Below are 20892 nucleotides of genomic sequence, written 5' to 3'. Positions count from 1 at the left end.
TATTAAGCCCTTTGAAAATGTTAGTCTTGATTTGAAAATTTTGACAATATTGTTTTCGAAAAGATCGGAAAATTTCACAAATGTTTCATATTTTAAAATTGAAAATCGGACTATTAGGGAAAATTCTCGTTTGTTTGGCAGGTTAAGCACTCGCTCCTAACTCCATCAATTTGCTGATTTTCACTATTTAAACGAATAATTTTGCAAAACTTTTGATAGAAACTTGCTTGCTCACTTTTGATTGAGCTATTTATCACTCGTTTTGAGTTGAAAACGCTTTTAATTAGCTTTAATAGAATGTCAAAGTTCTGACCTGCCAACATTAGAGGCACGCTGGAATTAGATGCTGTTCCCCTAGTTGCTGGGATATCGACATTGAAAAATGATGGGCTGTTTGGGTGAGACTTAGAAAACATCAATTTTCCTGTTTTTAAACCTTTGCATTGCAATATCTCAGCAACTAAAGGTCGTATCAACAAAGTCTGAAGAAGGAAAATAAAGAGAATTTTCTCAGCTTTTCAAATTTTTTTTATCAAAGGTGGGTCAATGTCAATGATTTTTTGCACAACCTGGAAATTTCTGAAAAGTTGGCATTTTATGTCCTCTAAAACATATAAAAAAAATAAAAATAGTGTTTTTTTGCAAATCAAGTTTTAGTGATAAAAAGATAAATAAAAAAACACCAAATTTTTTTTACCGTGTATCATTTTTTTCCAGTGTTGTCCGTACACCAAATCGATCAAAAAATTCCTTCAAAAGGTACAGATTTTTGAATTTTCATACATCATTTTTGTATGGACAGCAGTCAAATTTGTATGGAAAACTATATGGACAAACTAATGATGCTAAATGGCTTCTTTTGGCATACCGAAGGCACCAAAAAAGTTTCAGTCGGATAAAAAAATTCAAAAATTGAAATTGAAGAAAAAAGACCGATTTCGTAGAGAATTGCTCATGTAAGGTTGAAAAATATGAAAAAAATCTGCCATTCTCTAACAAATGTGAAAAAATGTTATGAAAACTTAGAGCGTTCAATTTCCCGTCCCGGGAATTGTCGGGATTTCCCGAAAAAATATATGTCTCGTTTCTCTGGATTACAAATACAAATAAAAAAAATTCCGGGAATTCCTGGGATTTCCCGGTAATTGGGTGAAAATTCCCCGTTTCCCGGTAAATTGGACGCTCTATGAAAACTACCAATAGAAAAGTTGCGAAAAGAAGCGTGACGCAAAGTTTAGTGAATGTATAAAACAAAAACAGAACTAAAATAACAAGACAGAACAGAAAATGTTTTCATTTCACAGCAACGCAAACACTCATTTTTATTCACTCCACAAAATTGCCGGAAGGAAAGGGACCGACGCTAGGAAAAAATAAAAATAAAAATAGATGGAAATGCATAATCTATTTTGTACATCTTTGCAGCCACATAATTAACAACATTTCTTTTTGTTTACACTCTTAAAAGTGTGTCGAAACGACAACCCGTTCCGACTGGGGGACTTGTGATTCGTGACAGGAAACAAAAAAAAATCGTTCGAAAAGCGTGAGGTACACAATATTGGTAGGGAAAACAAAATAAAGGCGCAGCCAGTTTGGAATGTTTATTTGTTTACGAGGCAATATAGAGAAAAAAAAATAGAGGAAGGAAGTGGAAAGGTGTCTTTACCCGATGAAATGCCACGAACGTGCACCCGCTTCGGAAGTTCCGGCGGGGTGAACGTGGGAGCAGGATGATGACCGTCATCTGCAAAATTCACAACACTTGTTCTAGAAAAAATTTGACCGCTTGGTTGCCCGTAGGCAATTATTTGAAAAAAAAGAGAAAATATCGAAGAAAAAAGCTAGTACGGAACCAAAGTTCAAGTAACATTAAGTTTAAGGATCATAAAAAGTTTGAAAAAGAGAGAATGAAAACAACTAAGAAAAAAAGTGATAAAAGAAAATGACAAACGAGAAAGTTTGTAGAAAAGTTGTAAAAAATCAGTATCACTATTGTAAGCAGTTGATAACGAACGAAAGTGAAACGGTAACAAAATGTAAGCAAATAGAAATATCTACTACAAGAAGCGAATTAAAGTTGGCTTTTTAAGCATTCGTGAAAAAAAATCATTGCGCTTCAAACTGCAAAAAAGCGCCTGCAGAAATTGCTTTGTGACTGCGTTAATTCGCAAAAGAAATGCAAACAAAAACGTTGGTCTTTTGTCATCCTGCCAAGGGTATGGTGTCCAAATTTGGGCGAGAATGATTTCGATAAGGTCAGGGAATGAAAAGCAACTCAAACCTTTCAAGTTGATCCAATCTTATCACTACCAATCGCGTCCAAAAAATGGAGATGCTAGTGCACCTTAAAATGTATGGTAAAAAACTAATTTGAAATCTTACATTTTGCATTGCACCAACGAAAGAGATTTTTTTCAAAGCATAAATGCAAAAACTATAAGGTATATTCGATATCTGCTGACGTGCGAAGCGAAATTTCTTGTTTACGATTTTCTCTGTCATAATTTGGTGGTTATTGCAAAATTGAGGAGGAGCTGGTTTTTAGTTGAAACAATTCGACAAAAGGTAAAACAAAAAGTTCATGCTATAGCTAAGCGTCATCTAGAAAATTGTAGGGTGGTCCTATGTTTGCGTACCAAATCAACTAACAACAACACTACGGAATTGCATCGAAGTTGGTTATTTTCGTGTAATACTATTTATTCCTTTCACATAAGCCAGTCTCGAGAGAGGTAAAGGATTCATTTTTGATTGATCGAGAATCTTTTTTTTTTTTTTGACAAAACGAATGATTTTGGATGGACTTTTTTTCGAAAATTATGAAATATTTTAGAGGGAATCGTGGAGGAAATGAAATCTGATTGAAATGTACATTACTCTACGTAAGCTTATATGATTTTTCTTGCTTTTTTTCAATTTATTCAATTGAAGCTAATGGTTGAAACGATTTACCATTCGGCAGCGTGTATTTACACTTTTATATTAAGATTAATAGTGGTGTATCCTAAGGATAACCTTTCATTTTATTGTTCTTTAAAGTGCGTCGAGCACATTAAGCTATTGAACCTTTTTTTGGCAAACTTAATAAGGTTGTTGTGCAAAAATTTGCGAAACTTGTGCAATAAAATGCAAGATTTGAAGGTTTTCTGTTTGCAATTATTTGTTTCCAAATAGTTTAAAAAGCAGTGGAAATGAAATTAGACTTTTCAGGAAAATAGAGTGTTGCCCACAGATAAACAAAATTGTATGGTAATTCAACAGTGCACGCTTTTATAGATTTCTCTATAATGTAACAAAAGCACTAACAAAAAAAATATTATTCAATAACAATGGTGTGTATTTTTTGGTAAGCACTATAATATATTTACACAACCGGTTAAAGCACTGTGTATTACTTGTTTAACATCTTATTAGCCCAGCACTGCGTGTATTGTCTCGGTAGTGTAGTATTTTGTGTGCAAATAATTCTGACACGAGCTCAAAGAGTTTTTGACAGTTGTTGTGTATGTTCATTTCCAATGAGTATATTAATGGGATGGGGGTAAAGGAGCCAGAAGTCACTGATAACGAATTAATAACCTTTTAAAATATAGTCACAATAACAAAATAACACAGAACGTGCGCTGTGAAATCATGTTGCCGCTTGGCCTTGCTCTGATAAAAGATTCAGCAAAAGTTTGCTGAAGTTTTAACTAATTTTTCATTGCGCTGAAAAAGTCAAATAGATACACTGATATCGTCAAACTAATCATGAAATTATCACAACAGTTAAAATTATAATTATCTTTTGGAACAACTGTTTTGCTACTAGCCATTATTTAATTAAAATATGAATAGTATTGGATATTTTGACAATCCTGCTGACAAGGTCAATTCGATCACAGTACACGGAAAAAATCAATTCCCGAAATCGTGAATTGAGCTCATGAATTTTTGGAACCACGAAGGAATATATTCACGTTTAAAGTTCAAATCTAGATTTTTTTGTTTGAAAAGGTCCTATAATCTATTGTCTTCCATATGTTTATAAGACCTTTTCAAAAAATCTCAAGAAATGCAACATACTCATGAATAAATTTCTCCGTGGTTCTCATACTCGTGAATTTAATTCACGATTACGGTAATTGATTTTTTTGTGTAGACTATCCAGCGGTTTAAATTTGTGTGCAGCGGAAGGATCACGGGAAAGGATGAATGTAAACAATACAATTGTGACGAGTCCGTATTTACAAATGTTAATAAATGATTACACTTAAACATATGCCTCTTGTCGGTGGTACGCTCCGGCATCACAATAGGGTACCATTTTCAAAACAAAAAGACGAATACTAATAAACATTTAAACAATAGAGAGGCAGCTAGAACAATCACTTGGTAGCGGCACGAGCTCATAAGCGTCCAAAGACGTGTTTTCTGTGGCACGGATCGTTCCTTGACTGACGTTTCACACGCGACACACACACGCGCACAATCTAGTAGCTCGTTCGGATTTGTGGGTGTGGCGTGGCATTTGTGGTGGTGTGATTCACAGATTTAAGACTGCGCACGCTTTGTTTTGCATACTTTTTTCTGTGTTTAGCCCTATCGCTTTATCTATTCTACGCTGACTGCGTTTATTGATTTTACTTTTCCATGAGAAATTTGACTTACGTGAGGTGTGTAGCAAATCATCGGCTTTTTAGGACATTTTTGACGCGAATTTATAAAATAAACAATAGACACAAGTTTTCCCCGAGGGATCGATTGTTATGTTGGAAAGAAACAGTTAGATGTGTTTTATGAAAAGTAAAGAAAATTATTAGAGAACACATTTACTTTCGTAAAATAAAACAAAATGTCGAAATTTTTTAAACACAGTCACACGACAACATAATATAAAATAAATGAGATAAACATGGGGATTGTATGAACATATTGTCGATCTCTCTCTTGTTTTCAAACTATCTAGTTCTAAAAAATACTGAATTCAGTTATCGACCTAACTAAAGGATACCAAGATTCCATCTAGTACAGGAAAAGCTTACAGTCACAGATATATAAAGTGTTCCTTAAGTTTAAAACAGGTTCAGATTAAAAGAGAGAGATAGCACTAGACAGGGGCGATGACTGATGGGATGATTAAACAATACTGTTATGTTAGAGGATTCAATTTAAAACTGACGACAACGACCGATCATTTATGAACTATATAAAAAAACATCGAATACTCACTCCAACTCACACATTCATAAAATAAATACCGAAACATCTGGACTCCTGATGGTACCAAAAAAATCTGCTTGATAGATTGCATAATTGCATAATTGAAATTTTCTTGAAGGTTTAATTTATTAAAACTGCATCACACATATGTTGCCTCATTACTAAACTACGCAGTCATGAAATATTCTAGCAGAGCTGGTTTTGCCAGAATCCTGCTAGAATGTCGTGACTGGGTAGTTCCTAACAAATTCAACTGTAATCAGCGACCGTCAGTCGTAACGATCTCAGCAGTCTAGCAGCGGCCCGATACGTAGGCACATGATCTCTCTTTCTTTTCTCTTAACGGCTCTTTTTCTTGCCTATGCGTGCTGCGTGGTGAGAGCAACCTTTTGAATGCAGTCAAGGGGAAGTTGATCTAAACGTCTAGAATATGTCCAACGAGCGTGCTTTGCGCAAACGTATTTATAATGAGACTCAAATGACTGTGTGAGTAACTTTGCGTTGCGATCATTCATTCGTGTGTGATCGAAAAAAAGCAGAATGTTAAAGTCAGGTTGACGTTGTGGAAACGAACAAAGAGCTCAGTTACCATTCGCTGTTATTTAATCTTTTACTCTCAATATCCTAACTAAACTAAACCTAACCTGACTTAACTAAACAAAAGACGTACACACACACGCACACGAGCATACCCACGACAACAAAGACGACGACGACGTCGAGAATACGGAATACGGCTCTGTGTCGAACACATCCAGTAAAACCAACAATCAACAACAATAGTAATACTCGTCAGACGGCACTCTCAGACACACTATTCTAGGGACGGATTTTTTGTTTAATGTGACGAAACTCCGACAATTTTACGCTCAGATATAACGGGAAAAACACGGGTAATACACGACGAAGAACGGGTGGGGGCGGTAGATGATGATCTAGGGAAGACGGGCGGGGGGGTCACTAGCACAGACAAACAGACAAAACATGTCTTTGGATTATTTTTTTTTTAAATTTTATATCTTTTAACCAGCATTTCGTCTGTTTCTCTGCTCATTTGGGGACGTTGGGGTTATGAAATGATAAAAAAGATTACTTAATCAATATTTTGATACGTACTTGCACGCCCAACCATCTGAATTGCGCGGACCCCCTTGCGAAACGTCGCCACTGTGTTATTGTTTGCGTGTTTTATTTTATTTTTGTTTTGTTTTTGTTCGGTTGGTTGGCCGTCGATGACGTATTGGGTTAAAGTTTGACGTTTGTTGTTTTGTTTTAGGTAATTCGTTATTTGACATTTTCATGAAGGGTTCGGTTTTCAAGCGTTAGAAAAGAAAAAAAAGAAGGAAGAAAAGAAACATTGAGCAATGGATGATGTTTGTTTGAAATGAGGCGAGAAAAAGGTTCTGTCAAAAGAAGGGGTGGTTACGGGGCTAAACGGCACATTTATCCCACGTGCCAAAGTCAAGCGTGGGGGGTGAACATACACACAACTTTTTGGGGCGCATCCCTTCGGGGACAAAATGGCGTTCGTCCTCCATAATCTAGCTGTATTCGAGCATTTTAAATCACGATCCTGTTATGTTGGCGCTAGCTTAATATTATCTTTACATATTCTAATTGTTTTGGAATACAAATGTATGTGTGTATTTTGTGTAAGTGTGTGAGTGGTTAGGATTGATCAGGTCCGAAATGTCCGCTGGTAACACCTAGCGGAACAGATTGAAATGAGAGCTCAACTTACAATTTAAAACAACAATTAGCCATGAATTAGCACAGCAGAATTCTGCGTATAACATCGAAACTAAAGCAATTCTTATTTTTTGGGATTGTTTCGAAAAGAAAGTGAACAAATAACGAGTAAATGAAGCAGTTAGCGTGGGTTAAGAAATGGAATATTCAACTCAGATGCAATTTTAACAATAGTTTGATTCAAGATTTAGTTAGAGTTTTGCCAAATTTGAGAAGTTTATTTAGTTTGTTTAAAAACGCATACAGCTGCTTTTTTTAATAACTGAGCCTACAAATCAAGAACACTGATTTATAATAATACATTTCCTGTGTTATTTGAGGTTAAAATTATTATCATTACGGTTTTATTCACAGAAATCACCGCTTTGAGCAACATTTACGAAAAAAAACGTATTTGGTAATTTTGAAAACTCACAACCAGACACAGTTATTTTCTAGTCTTGTCAGAAACAAAAACAACAATGACATCAAAGCATAAATATTAGTTTGTTTAGAATAATTTTAGTCTAGGTTCGAATCCAGTACAAACTTTAATAAATATTAAAACTGGTTTGTGGTCAGATAAGAAAGTATACCATCTCAAATAACAAAAGTGTTCACATGTCTGCTTCGTGTGATTAACAAACTGCAACTGACGAATATCAAATGGTTTGTTTTTTTTTTCTCCATTTTATCAACTCTCTGACAGAATCTAACATATGCTTAGAAAGTTATCGGCATCTATTGAACACGACTCGAGCAAAATATTAAAAAACCAATCGACCGATAAGAATGTTGTGTATTACCGGACTGAATGATAAGCAGATGTTTTGAAAATACCGTCAGTGGAGGTGACCCCCTCGTAATTTCTTAATAACAAAAACAATTCAAATAGCATCGAAAATCTTTCAACGTAGATTTGTTCTTAGATAGTTTACTAAAATTTTCCAAAAAAAGGGGGGATTTTGATGAAAACTATCTTAAATGCCAATAGTTTGAAAATTGACCCAATCTCTCTCCTTAGAGGGGCTAAAATGATGCTCAAATACAACGATATGGTAAAAACAAGTCATCCAACAGTGTTTCTTGTTGGAGGGAATCGTATTGACTTGCTACAATGTTTAAAGTGGAGATTTTCAAACATTTGGGTAGTTTTCGAGCAATTCCAACAAAAATATTAGAAAAATGATTTTTGGAGAGGTCATTTTTGGCCAAAAACGTACCTTAACTTTAGACAGCTGCCAAAATAGCAGGATTTGTTCTAGGAACGAAATTTTTTCAGCGAAGTCATCTTAAGATGTCACCTACACAACCCTTTTGACAGAATTCATTGAGAAGAATCTGTAAAATGTCACCCCCACTGACGGTATTCTGTCGATGAAAATTGATTTTTTCAAACGATAAACGTCCTTAAAGTCATCAATGTTACAATTTACATTTACAGAAAGACATTTTGATGTCGACAAAACAATCGTTAGCAATTTTGTAGAATTTAGTCCAGACTCGAGTATCCGAAGGGGTTTCCATACAAATTTGGGATGATCGATACACAAAAAATCGTTTTATTTTTTATTTCTGATGTTTGCAATCCTACTCAAGTTCTGCGAACCCAAATTAATCAAATATCATTATGTTTACCTTTTTTGACAGTAGTGTCAAAAAAGTTAAATATTATGATCTGATTACTAGACGAATTGGCCGCCATCTTGGATTAAATATTTCAAGTTCACTTTAGAGCATATTTGGGATCATATTTTAGCTCATAAACCCAAAATAGTAAAACAACAAAAAATGTGTGGTTCGATTACCCGATTTGTGCTGGCTTCGAATGAACGAGTCTGGACTATACACAAATTAGAAAAAATATTTTATTATTAATTCACTCTAAATATATAGAAAATTTGCGGCTTTACATATAATGAAAATATTGTGCTTGCAAATATAGTGCATGTCAAAATAAGGACGTTTGAATCACACTTCGAACAACTTCTCAAACACATGCGAACATATGTAGTGGGGCGGGTCTTCCAAAAACTGTGTCATTGTGGATAAAATACGGGGAAATGTGTGAAATCGTTTGGTGTTTCCCTTGAAACAATTGGTGCAACGGTTGGTCTACTCCATTCCAAGCCAAGAGGGCGAAAGCAGCAGGATAGAGGGTTTTCAAGAAATGAAGCATTTTTCCTTCAAAGTTTCAGCAGATAGATTGGATTGTAGAGTGACAGTTAGGGATGTTGTTGTTTTGAAATGGTATACTTTCTAGTGTAAGAAATAGTAAACAGGGTATTAATCCTATTAGAAACTTATTCACAGTTTTATTCTTATCGTGATATGAGGTTAACTATGGACACAGAGAGATAGTTTAGGAGCTGTTAGCAGGAAATAGTTTTGCAATTAATCAGTGATAGCAGTGTGTTTTTTTTTTGTTTTCGAACAAAAAAGGTTTTATTATACCTTTGGTAAACAAAAATAACAAATCGTATACAAACATATAGGTGGCAGTCTTTGGAACATGTTCTAGCATAATATATCACAAACGTAATATTTTATCAACGAAGAGTAGGAGAAAATGGACAGTATTTGCGCGTAATTAACCGAACCAAACATTAACTCGGAAACACAAAATAGACAGTGCAAAAAAATCAAAAACGAAAATAAAAAAGTCAAAATGTATGAACGAAATTAAAAATAAAGAAACTAAACAATTTTGTTTGGAATACGATTTGCAAAAGGTAAACATTAGCGGTTGTTTTCAGTAAACAGAGGTTATTTTAGAGAAAAAAATAATAACGAAAATTATCCGGTTTAATTTGTTTGATTGATGCAAAATCGAGAAGGAAAAAAATAAAGATCGTACCGTCGATGTATGTGTGACAGGCGGAGTTAAGGCCCTGTTTTACCATTCCTGTCTGCATCATAATCATGCCAACATCTGAAAGGTCGCAAATATGTTGAGAAAAAGAGAATAGAAATGAAGAAAGTAAAGTAAAAAAAAAAACGCCGAAACTAAAAGGTCTCAAAAATTTCGCAAATTGTTTGCTTTGGGTTTCATTTTTTTTTTCTCTCAAAAACAACACACAACAGAAAGCGAAACCAAAAATTAAAGTGGGGGATGTTTGTGTTCTTTCTTTTTTTTTTGTTGTTGTTGGTGAGGATCGTTTAGTTACGCTGAGGATCTGAGCTGTATTTGTTTACTGGAGTTTGGGAAGTTTTAGTGTGTCCTCTGGGTGTTTTGGGGTAGGTCTTCCGGACTAATTCGGTACCTTACACTAGTTACACGCACTAGCCGTGGTGACGGTTGATGATGGAGGGCGATGGTTGATCGAAACCGGTTGCGAGGCTAGAACCTCACGTTGCGTAGTCCTTAAAATATATGTCTACCTGTTTAGCTACGAACAGCTAGGCTTAGCCGATCACATAAATTTTTAACTATTTGCTTTAAATTTGAAAATAAAACTTCAACACGTTTGCAGAGTTCCATTAACTGGAGTCTCTTAAACGTAAACATTGAATTAGCATCATTATTTGACTCAAATTATGCTTCTTTTGCTTCTCAAATCATGTACTGCTTAAATAGAGCAATTTAAAATGTTTGGAATGGAAATGACTCAATGCGTTACTCTGTTCTTCACTCGAGTCTAACGATGAATGGAAAGACTAGTTATCTGTACAGGAATGACGATAGTGAGAGTAAGAGAGTAGAGAGAGAGAGAGAGAGAGAGAATATAAAAGAAGATCGTGCTGGTGACATGCAAAGTATCCGATTATGGAAGAGGCGCAAGGGATGATCCATCGTAACTGAAAACGAGACTTTATAAAACTTCTTAAAACAAAATGTAAACAAACTAACTCAAGTGAAAACTGTACACGCTGGAATGCACACACATCTGGATGATTGAGAACTTTAATGGGTATGATTTTTATTAAAATGATTGCTAACTAACCACTCGAAGCTAGTTAGTTGAACAACAACACATTTTTGGAACTCATTCGTGACCAATCTTGCATTGTAAAACCGAATAGTGGACAACGGTTCAAAACTGGATGATTCGCAACCAAAACATCCAAGTTTGAACCATGCCAATCAACCATGAATGATCAGAAGCTCGATGAGGTGGATCTCGAATGAAAGTTAATACAATTTTCAAAAATATTAATCACTGTTGCAAAGTCATTGATTTCTAACAGTTCGTCTTAGTGCTATCTTGTCGCACGTCGCTTTTTGACATTTCGCGAAAAATACAAAAAAAAATAAAAAATTGAAATAAAAAGCTATGGTCTCAACATTTGAATGAAAAAAGTGTTTTTTGCAATTCCGTTGTGAAACTACTTACTTTTCCTGTCATTCTTGAACGACGAAATAGCCAACTTTTCTGTACCAAAAATGACAGAATCGAATAGCAACACTTTTCAAAATAAATGCTGAAAAGTTCTGCTTTTCAGCACTGAAATGGGTGCTGAAAAGTTGAACTTTTCAGCACTTGTTTCGAAAAGTAACACTTTTCAACATTTTTTTATCTTTTATCTTCGACTTTAAATTTCACTCAAGGGGTGTTTTTTGGAATTGCAAAAAATGTTGTATGGAACTCGTTGCAAAACTTGATTTTTTCAGCACTCTTCGTATTTATCCAACTCGGTGAACCTCGTTGGATAAATGTACGACTCGTGCTGAAAAAATCCTCTTTTTTGCAACTTGTTGCATAAACTACTATTAAAGTGCATTTCTGGAGTTTTTTTTAAAAAAAAGGTCCAATAATAGTAGTTGATGCAACAAGTTGCAAAAAGAGGATTTTTTCAGCACGAGTCGTACATTTATCCAACGAGGTTCACCGAGTTGATAAATACGAAGAGTGCTGAAAATCAAGTTTTGCAACGAGTTCCATACAACATTTTTTGCAATTCCAAAAAACACACACTGAGTAAAATTTTAAGTCAAATTTTCATGTATTTTGTCAATAAATCGTTTTAATCAAAAAAAATGTCGAAAAGAGTTACTTTTCGAAACAAGTGCTGAAAAGTTCAACTTTTCAGCACCCATTTGAGTGCTGAAAAGTAGAACTTTTCAGCATTTATTTTGAAAAGTGTTGCTATTCGATTCTGTTATTTTTGGCACAGAAAAGTAGGCTATTTCGTCGTTCAAGAATGACAGGAAAAGTGAGTAGTTTCATGACGGAATTGCAAAAACCAAATTTTCAGTTTTTGCTTTTTGGGGTTTTTCAAAACCGCCTTGAGTCAGGGTTATTAAAAACACCCAAAAAGCAAAAACTCAAAATTTGGTTTAGATTTTACACCTGCCCAGATTTTACACCTGCCCAGTTGTTTCGCAATCATTAGTTGTAAAAAATATCCAAGTATTGAAGAGATTTTTTTTCGCCGAAACAAAACTGTTTCGTGGTGCTGTGGGTACATTGGAATTTCACAAAAAATAATTTTGAAAACATAAACTTTGAAAAATATTTGCAACGGCCTAATTGAAGAAAAAAAACAGATTTATACTAGAACGGAGCTTTTTTGTACGACGTGTGGCAATAATACAGGGAAGTTTACAGATTTACACTCAAATCCCGATGGTTTGACGTCGATTGCGGCGCTTACACGCGCACTAAGTAATGTTTGTTTATCTATGAAAACGCCACAAAATAGCGTCCCTGAAACAATTCAGCATGTGCGACAATATAGCACGATAGTGACGAGTTTTTCGAACGTTGCTTGAGAAACGCTTAGGAAATCTTCAAACATGATCAACAAACAATAATGAATATCAAAGATGTGTGTGTGTGCGCGCGCGTGGATGTTGAGTTTGGTGCATGAATACGTGAATTTCACTCGATTGTTTTCGCAGGATGGTGAATCTCACTCAGGCGATATAGAAAAACAAAAATCACGATGGGATGTATTTGACAAACAAGAAAGAGTGGTGGAGATTTTGGCATGTGTATGTAAACATAATAAATACACAGGATCTGACACAGTGATAGTACAGTATCTTCCACAGTTGATCAATACTTTCACATATAGTTGTTCTTTATAGTGTTGGCAATACCAGTCAGAGACACGCGGGACGGGTGTCACCGATGAGAGGAAGATGTTGGTAGCCTTTTTTTCTGATTCTTGTTTTCTAATTGTACAATCGTCCCATTTTTAAGATAAATTTCGCTATGGAAAGCTGAGATTCAGCAATGCTCGGCGATATTATTAAAGCATTTATTTTAAAATCTGTTCTATTATTTGAAGTTATCTTCTTGCAAAAACTACTGCAACTAGGATGCGAATAGTACTCAAAACTACTGATAAGAATAAGAGTAAAAAAATGTTCAAAATACTATGTTATATCAAAACAGATGGTAAAGCTGAACAAACGCATAAACGAGACGAATTGTGCGACCAATCAACTCTCACATCGGTAGACCGCGAACCCGGTTCCCAAAATGAGTGAAGAGAAGATACAAATCAAATTCCAGCAAATATCAAATATACACTTCTAATCGCTATCAAAGTCTTAGCACTCGAAATATCAAATCGCTTAGAAGAAAGAAAAAATCTATTTTTTTTTTCATATTTACAAAACAATCCAACAAAAGAATGAAAGAGTAAAAAAGGAATAACTTTCAAGAGAAGAGAGTGAAATATTTCTTATCAAAAATCTGTTCAACCAACTGATTCGAACACAAGATCAAAAAAGTAACCTGAATGAACTCAAAAGCTAGACTCGAACAAAAATGTAGAGAAAAATACTGAACGCTCTAGTGTTTGACAACACAAAGTAGTCAACAAAAAAAGGGAAGGGAAAACTAAAACCAGACGAGATGAAAGTTCTTGTACTATAGAAGAAGATAAAACAAAACGGAAGAAGGTAGGAAAGAGCTGGAGGCTAATGCTTTACCTAGATCACCTATTTTAGTCCTGGCTTGTGCAGTCACTGTACAAATTGCATTACGCGTATGTTTCGCGGTTTGCAAGATGTCCAAAAAATCGTACAAACGGTTTTTTTTTTTGTTAAATAATTGTGATTCATGTAGGAAGTATGTCGAACCCCAAAAATGAGACACATTTTCAGGAAGTCAGTGAGTATTTGCCAGTAAACGCCGTTCGTAATTCGTTTTGGGTTGTAAGAAATCAGTAAACAAGAGAGAAAATGGTTAATAAATTTGTGTGTGTGTGTGTGTTTGTTGTTTTGAGTGAAACGTATGCAGTTTGGGGGAATCTGTTGATTTCGGTAGCAAACTACTCGCGAAATGAATGCAGAACTCAACGAGGAAATGAACGAGTTTTTTTTTGTAAACTTCGTCAAGATTTGCGCGAAGATGAAGAACATAATCGTTGATTCGGGACGTGTGTTTTTGCAACACGTGCGGGAATGCTGCAAAATTGTATTCGTTTGGTGGATGATGTGTCTGTATACTGTTGATAAGCTCAACAATGTTGTGTTAGCTGTAGTTGTAAATTTCCGAGGGAGAGTTTTTGGGTAAAAACGCATTTATAGATATATTTGGTGAAATATGATTCAGGTCTATTGATGGTAAAATGGCAATAATATCGATGGAAACTCAAATACTTACAATTTTTGCACTTGCACTTTTTGATGAGAGTTTCGTCTTTGATGTCATCGTGACACGCTTTGCAGTAGAACCACGCTCTGTAGAATGCGAATAAAGCGAAAAACATTACTTGAGTATTTAGAATATTCAGGGATGGAATGATTCGGCATTGTGATTCAATCCCGAACAATAGTTCTAAAAATCACGCAAGAACAGTGAGCAAGAGAACAACTCTCTTCTCTATCAGATCAACCTTATTTGCTCCCGCTCCTAATGTCACCGTCTGCGTTTGTATGTGCTTAGTTTTGTTTTGTGTATGCGTGAGCACGCCACTCTATGGGATGAACTGTTTCAAAGAGCGAGTGAACACAATTTTGTGTTGGTGTGCGTGCGTGAGATTTTTGCTCTCTCGAATGGGGAATGGCCCGTCTACTGTGAGTGTATCCAGGCATCCTAAAGCCAACCAGAACTAACGTACTCAACGGGAAACAATCGCCACTCTTTTGCTCACTGTCGCTGGCTTCGGGTCTCACGACGAGAGCGGACACGGACTGGAACTTACCGTTTCACCTCGTCCGCGCTCTGCGCGATAAAGAAGCCCTGCGTGTTGGCGAGTATCTTAGCACCACGTGGATTGATGGAGATTTTGCTGTCCGCGCCCTCCTCGCCCTTGATCTCGATCGCCAGTAGCAGCAGTTTCAGCTTGGTGAAGCACAACCTGGCCCCGGGTTCGGATACGGAATGTGGATGGGACACGACGGGGGTTGGGGTAGAAGATCACAGATTTCACCAGGCATGGAGAGAGAACACAGTGATTAGTGATTTCGGCGTTTGACTAATCGTGGTTTATGTTCGAGGAATTGGGATCGGATTTCTTTAGGGGAGAAAGGCAGAGGTGGTCAATTAGTGTACTGTTAGAGAAGTGGGAAACGAATTTAGCCATTTATTCTATTGGTACAGTAGTGCTTCACTATGGTGATATTGGATTGTTTACAAATTTGGTACTTTATTTGCCTAGATCTAGAACCAGTGAGTGTGTACAAATCCTTGTTTTGGCAAGGTGTCGTCGAATCAGTGGAAGCATTGCTGTACACGCGAGCTCATTCCGTGTGGTGGTTAGTAGGTTTTAGTTAGTTTATCTACCTGCCTCTAAGAAGTATTGAGAAGTATTGTGAAAGCTCATCTATTGCTCTAGCTCTATACCTGTGTCCTACACACGCTTCTACAAGTTGCACTACACGCTCTACCATTACACGACCAAAAGAGAGAAAGTGTGAGCAAACGCTCCAAGTTCTACCAGCGATTGCAATTTATGTTGTTAAAAATCGTGCAGATTTCAAGTACGGCAGAAGTAATGAAAAAGTGATGAGTGCTTAAGGTGCTGAAACGGCATTGCACTCCTGTGTAGTACGAGGAAGGATCTGCGCCTTTCTGTTCGCTCGGACTGCGAGACGCATGCAAAGAACAGACGCGAATCTTGTTTAGGCTAAACCCACAATATTTACAGCGAAACTAAACGTGACGTAAGCAGCGGCATCAGCGATTAAGGCAAGTAGCGAAAAAGACGTTTGCAAGCAATATTTTTGATTGTTCGAATGGCCAGGCCATTCGCCTCGGTGTACGAGATGGCGCAGTGCGGTTAGATGGAATGAATCTTGATACATTGATTGTACGGTTGTTGGACAACGCAGAACGTTATTGCGTTGGTATGATCTGCCGAAAGGTCGAGAGCTAGCTAGCTAGGCTATGGTAAGGTAGTAGAACTTGAATAACGTAGCATTTAAGGAACATTATTCAACCAATAAAAATAAAAGAAACTACAGATTTGTCAGCGGCGATGGCAGCGGTGTTAAGTTTGGCGATGAACTTCTATTCTATGATTATATACGGGTTAAAAATATGTCGACTTGATCCAAAATCAAATGATTCTCCGACATGGTTCGGAAGCAAGCTCTACTCTACGTCAAAAGAGCATCCAAAAAGAGATTATATTTATCATTCAAAAAGTTTTTAAAAACAAACACTAGTCGTGAGGTTATGCTAGTAGATTAAAAAAACTTCACAGAAAATACGGCATTTGTTTAAGTTAAGTTGTGTTTGATTAATAGTTTAGAATTGGCGGGGGGGCACGGGGAACAACGGAGGATTCTGGGACACACAGTAGCTTATGGCTTATATGTTAAGAGTACTTAATGTAGTAGTTGGTATAAAGGGGAATCTTACTCGCTGGCTTGTGGAAAAGTCATGCCGGTAAAAGAAGGTGACAGGGTTTCGGTATACATCTCACATCCGGTACCCTGTAGGTAATCATTTTGCCAGGCCTGCGTATCTGGCGACTGCAAAAGGCGTAAAAAAGAATCGGTGATTTAACATAAAACTAGCGACAAAAGCGTAAACACAAAACAAAATCATAACAAAACAACACCGACTTATTTAGAATGCTGATGAACTGGGCACACTGGTTACTCGTAATCCATATGATACCACACTCCGTCAATGCAGAAGGTAATTTGATGACTTGATCGTTTGCCATTTTGTTAAAACAAAAAAAAAGTAAATGCAAAAGCTAGTTTGGAAAATATAGAGTTTTAAACAAATCATAACGCTACTACGCACTGCTCTCTCCTATGGCTAACGTATGCATTGTTGTATCCTCTTATACAAAACTCGACCATGACTTCATATCTGTTTATCCTGGATGACAGTATATAAACAATATATCCACTAGAATTCTAACCAACCTACTTTCCCAAAACAAAAAAAAAAATCATCTCAATATTCTCGTGAACTTTCACTTGCGTCAAATGTATCATTTTGTTCGACCCCATCGACTGTCACATTCAGTGATACAACTTCCGCACGTAAATATCGCACATCTGCCATCTATTGCGCACGTGTAAACAAGTTATAGATACGACAACAAGAAGGAAAGGAATAATCGGGTGATTCAACTTTGCCAAAAGAAATACGAAATACATATGCATTCAAAGCGCAATCGAAAACAAATACATACACATTTCGTCATCAAAGTAAGTAGAATGTTGCATTTTTCTTTCCATAAAAAAAAAAAAATCAAAAACAAGGAACAATTAATTCCCTACACAGATAAGCACACTATAGCACGCACACACTTATTCAGGCACGCACGCACGCACGCAACCGTATCGATCGGTCGAACAACACCTCTGCACAACGGTAAAAGCAATACAAAACTCGGATGTTGAGATAAGGGCGCGCACAAGCAATACGAAAAGCAACGGAGATGAAAGCTTGGTTGTGTGATGTGTTTTGCTGATGTTTGGCAACACTGCTGGTTTGTGAAGTACTTGAACTTCCTCAATACTTTTCTGTGAAATGAATAATATCTGTGTTTGGTATACAGGAGAACTGTCAGTTTTTCATTATTTTGTTTAGTAAATTTTGCGTAACTTATCAAATAACGTCATCTCTAATGAGACTCATTGTTTAATTTAAACCGTGTTGGTACATGATAATATTTAGTACCGTAAACCAGGGTGACTTTGATAGGGTTTCAAATTGATTTTGGAATACAGTGGACTCTCTGGCTGCCGATCTTCTCGATATCAATATTGCTCCAGCTGTCAATAAAATTTTCAATCCCTTCAAGAAGATTGCTTTGATTTTCCGTTCTATAATTTGATAACTCCCTCTCTCGACGGTCCTTTCAATATCGACATCGAGAGAGTCCACTGTATTTTCCAACAGGTAAGGTTTTCTCAAGATTATTATTTTAAAACATGTACCGAGGTAAGCCACACAAAGTCCATGCACTATTTTGGATAAAAAGTTTTTCAATAATGTTTAGAAAAATAGTTGCCTTAAAATTACTTAGTTTAAATTCCGGGGTGACTTTGATAGTCATAGTTTTTCTTGTTAAAATCATATTTAAGATGTTCAAACTTTATTTGTACATTTAACCATCACTAAAGTAGCTGATATAGCTTTTAAGAAAAAATAAATCAATGTTTATATTTAGTTAACTAAGTTATAGGCTTTTTAACAAAATACAAAATACAATTTTAGGTAAAATTGTTAAAAAGACGGAATTTGGCGTGAAATTTGTTAAAACGGGTTTTGTTTATAAAATTATTGATTTATATTATATTTCATACCGAATTCGAAGCACGAATCAAAAGTTTTCTCATTTTACATGAAATTTGTTCAACTGAAATTAACTATAAATTTGCAGATTTTTTTGTTAATTGTGTTACAAAAACACTTATTTACCCTTCTCCTAGTGGAAAATTGTCCAAAGAATCAGAAACTTAATTCCGTTTTTCGATTTAAAATCATGTTCATTGAGAAAATCATGACACTTTCATCAACATTAATTACACTCATTGAAATTAACTAACTTTTTAAACTTTTCAAAAAAAAATCTTTTTGAGGTACTTTGAACACTTATCTACCACGGTCAGTATGATTCTAAGCAATTCCGTACGTACGTACTATCAAAGTCACCACGTTTTACGGTATAATAAATTGTACATATAAATTACACTTAAGTGCATATAACTTTTGACAGGGTTGACAGGACTTCAATATATTGGGCTCGTTGAAAAGGTCTTTTAATTACCCATCTAACGGTGGGTCGCATGACGACGTTTTTTTTAACAAAATGACGGCTTAAGGTGAAGCCGTTGATCATTTTCGAAGAAATTTGATCATCACTATTAAATATTCTGTATTAAATTCAATTTAACGAATTTCAGCAACAAAAGGAATCAGCATGTGCCGGTTGTTGCCATCATGAAGCCACTGAAGGAATTTTTGATCTAAATCAATTGTGCTTCAAAATTTATATAATTTTGTGGCACAGTCATTGACGTCCTAGTTGGCAATCATTGATTAATGACGATTTCCATAACTTTACAAGGAATGGGATAATCGTTACCAAAAGAAATCAGCATGTGTAGGGCACTATTCTAAACAGGAAAGGAATTTTGTCAAAATATTGAAAGTGACGCAAAATTTATATCTTTGAACGAAAAATCATGACAATGATGGAAGTCTTCACGTTAAAAAAAGTGAATAAAAAACAGTTAATCCTCTACAACCCAACCCAACCACCTTTAGATGGGCTTCGATTTAAAAAAAAATCGCCAAAAATCAATTTTTCAACCAATTTTTGACCTTTAAAAGCATTGAAAGAAGAACTCTTAAAATTTTAGAAAATTTATAGGTTGGAAGTTTTAATTGTTTTATGTGACTTTGGCAATGTTTTTAAAACGTATTTTTAGGGGTAAATTTTGGCTGTGTTTTTTACTAACATTTCCTATATTTTAAGGGGTTACATACATGTAGATTGGCTAAAATGTCAGAGGTTGATATGAGCAGAAATTTCAACTTTTTAAAAAATCTGTTTCAGGGTATTAAAATATACATTTTCATCTATTAACAAAATAAATATGAAGATATTTGGAAGTACCATTGGCGAGATAAAGCTATTTTAAGTTAGCAGTTTCAAAAAACGAGTGCCACGATATCTCAACACTGCGTTGACCAAATCGGCTCAAAATTTTGGTGAAGACTCACTAACGAGTCCCGTGTGCATGACGAAGGCCGATTCTCAAAAAGTTTATTTTAAAAAAAAGATAGAAATATTTTTTTGTTTTTCATATAAAAAGTAAACAGCTTTTGATTTCCTGTATTTTTTTAAAAACATAAATTTCAAAATCGGGTTTCGTCATGCACACGTGATATGTCTTGAGAGTCTTCACTCCAAATTTCAGCCAATTTGGTCCATCCCATCTCGAGATATCGTGGCACCCGCAAATCAACTCGGTGTTTGAGAAAAACGCTCACAAAGTTTGACGGTTCGCTTTGCGCATGGCAAAACTTAAACTTAAATCGTCTTCGACTCACTTAAATCATGAAATATCTTTATGAAATTTTAGGAGTGATTGGAAATCATCTTTTGAAAAGATTTAATAAAAAATCGGGAATATGAATGTTTGAGATTTTTTACATGTATGTAACCCCCTTAAGTAAATAGAAATATGCAGTAATTTTCTAGTGTCCCAGACTACGTCTCTACGAATTTAAAACAATTTTAATGACAATGGACAATGACAAATCAAAAAAAAAATTTGGGCAGTAGAGTGCATATAACTTTTGATACGGTTGTCAGATCTTCAGTGTTTTGGGCTAATTGGAAAGGTATTTTGATTACCTTTCTAAAAAAACACCTTTACAATCTTCCTCCCTTTCGTCAAAATCGTTTTTAGCATAAATTTTGAAGTTCTTAACTAAACTTTTTCAATTTTCAATAGCCTCTTAAGGACCCCAAGTCGCTTTGCTTTGTTTTGGGAATCCAACTTTTGGTGAAATAAGTGAAATAAAGAAATGGGTATTTTTCAGGCTTGATTGGTAATGAAATGAACGACAATAATGTTAAAAT

At 35.5% G+C, this 20892-nt stretch overlaps 1 protein-coding gene across 17 annotated transcripts in view; it reads right to left on the bottom strand.

Moving 5' to 3' along the window:
* The window catches only part of LOC6037328 (calcium-activated potassium channel slowpoke), a 117567-nt gene that overhangs the window by 17060 nt on the left and 79615 nt on the right, over positions 1-20892 (bottom strand). For 4 of the 17 annotated variants that reach the window (XM_038253025.1, XM_038252983.1, XM_038253042.1 and 1 more), the window contains exons 13-15: positions 15034-15189; positions 14493-14569; positions 13817-13852 (exon numbers count right to left, since the gene is read on the bottom strand). In XM_038253025.1, coding sequence (XP_038108953.1) covers positions 13817-13852; positions 14493-14569; positions 15034-15189 — 269 coding nt within the window. Of the gene's footprint in view, positions 1-1669; positions 1748-4653; positions 4678-6321; positions 6373-9790; positions 9866-13816; positions 13853-14492; positions 14570-15033; positions 15190-16694; positions 16808-20892 lie in introns of all 17 variants that reach the window. The other 13 variants (XM_038253004.1, XM_038252936.1, XM_038252916.1 and 10 more) reach the window with 8 other exon arrangements.

This window comes from Culex quinquefasciatus, chromosome 1, assembly GCF_015732765.1.
Source record: "Culex quinquefasciatus strain JHB chromosome 1, VPISU_Cqui_1.0_pri_paternal, whole genome shotgun sequence".
Classification (NCBI taxonomy): domain Eukaryota; kingdom Metazoa; phylum Arthropoda; class Insecta; order Diptera; family Culicidae; genus Culex; species Culex quinquefasciatus.
The sequence above is the reverse complement of the archived record's forward strand: the minus strand, read 5'-3'. Positions and strand labels throughout refer to the sequence as shown.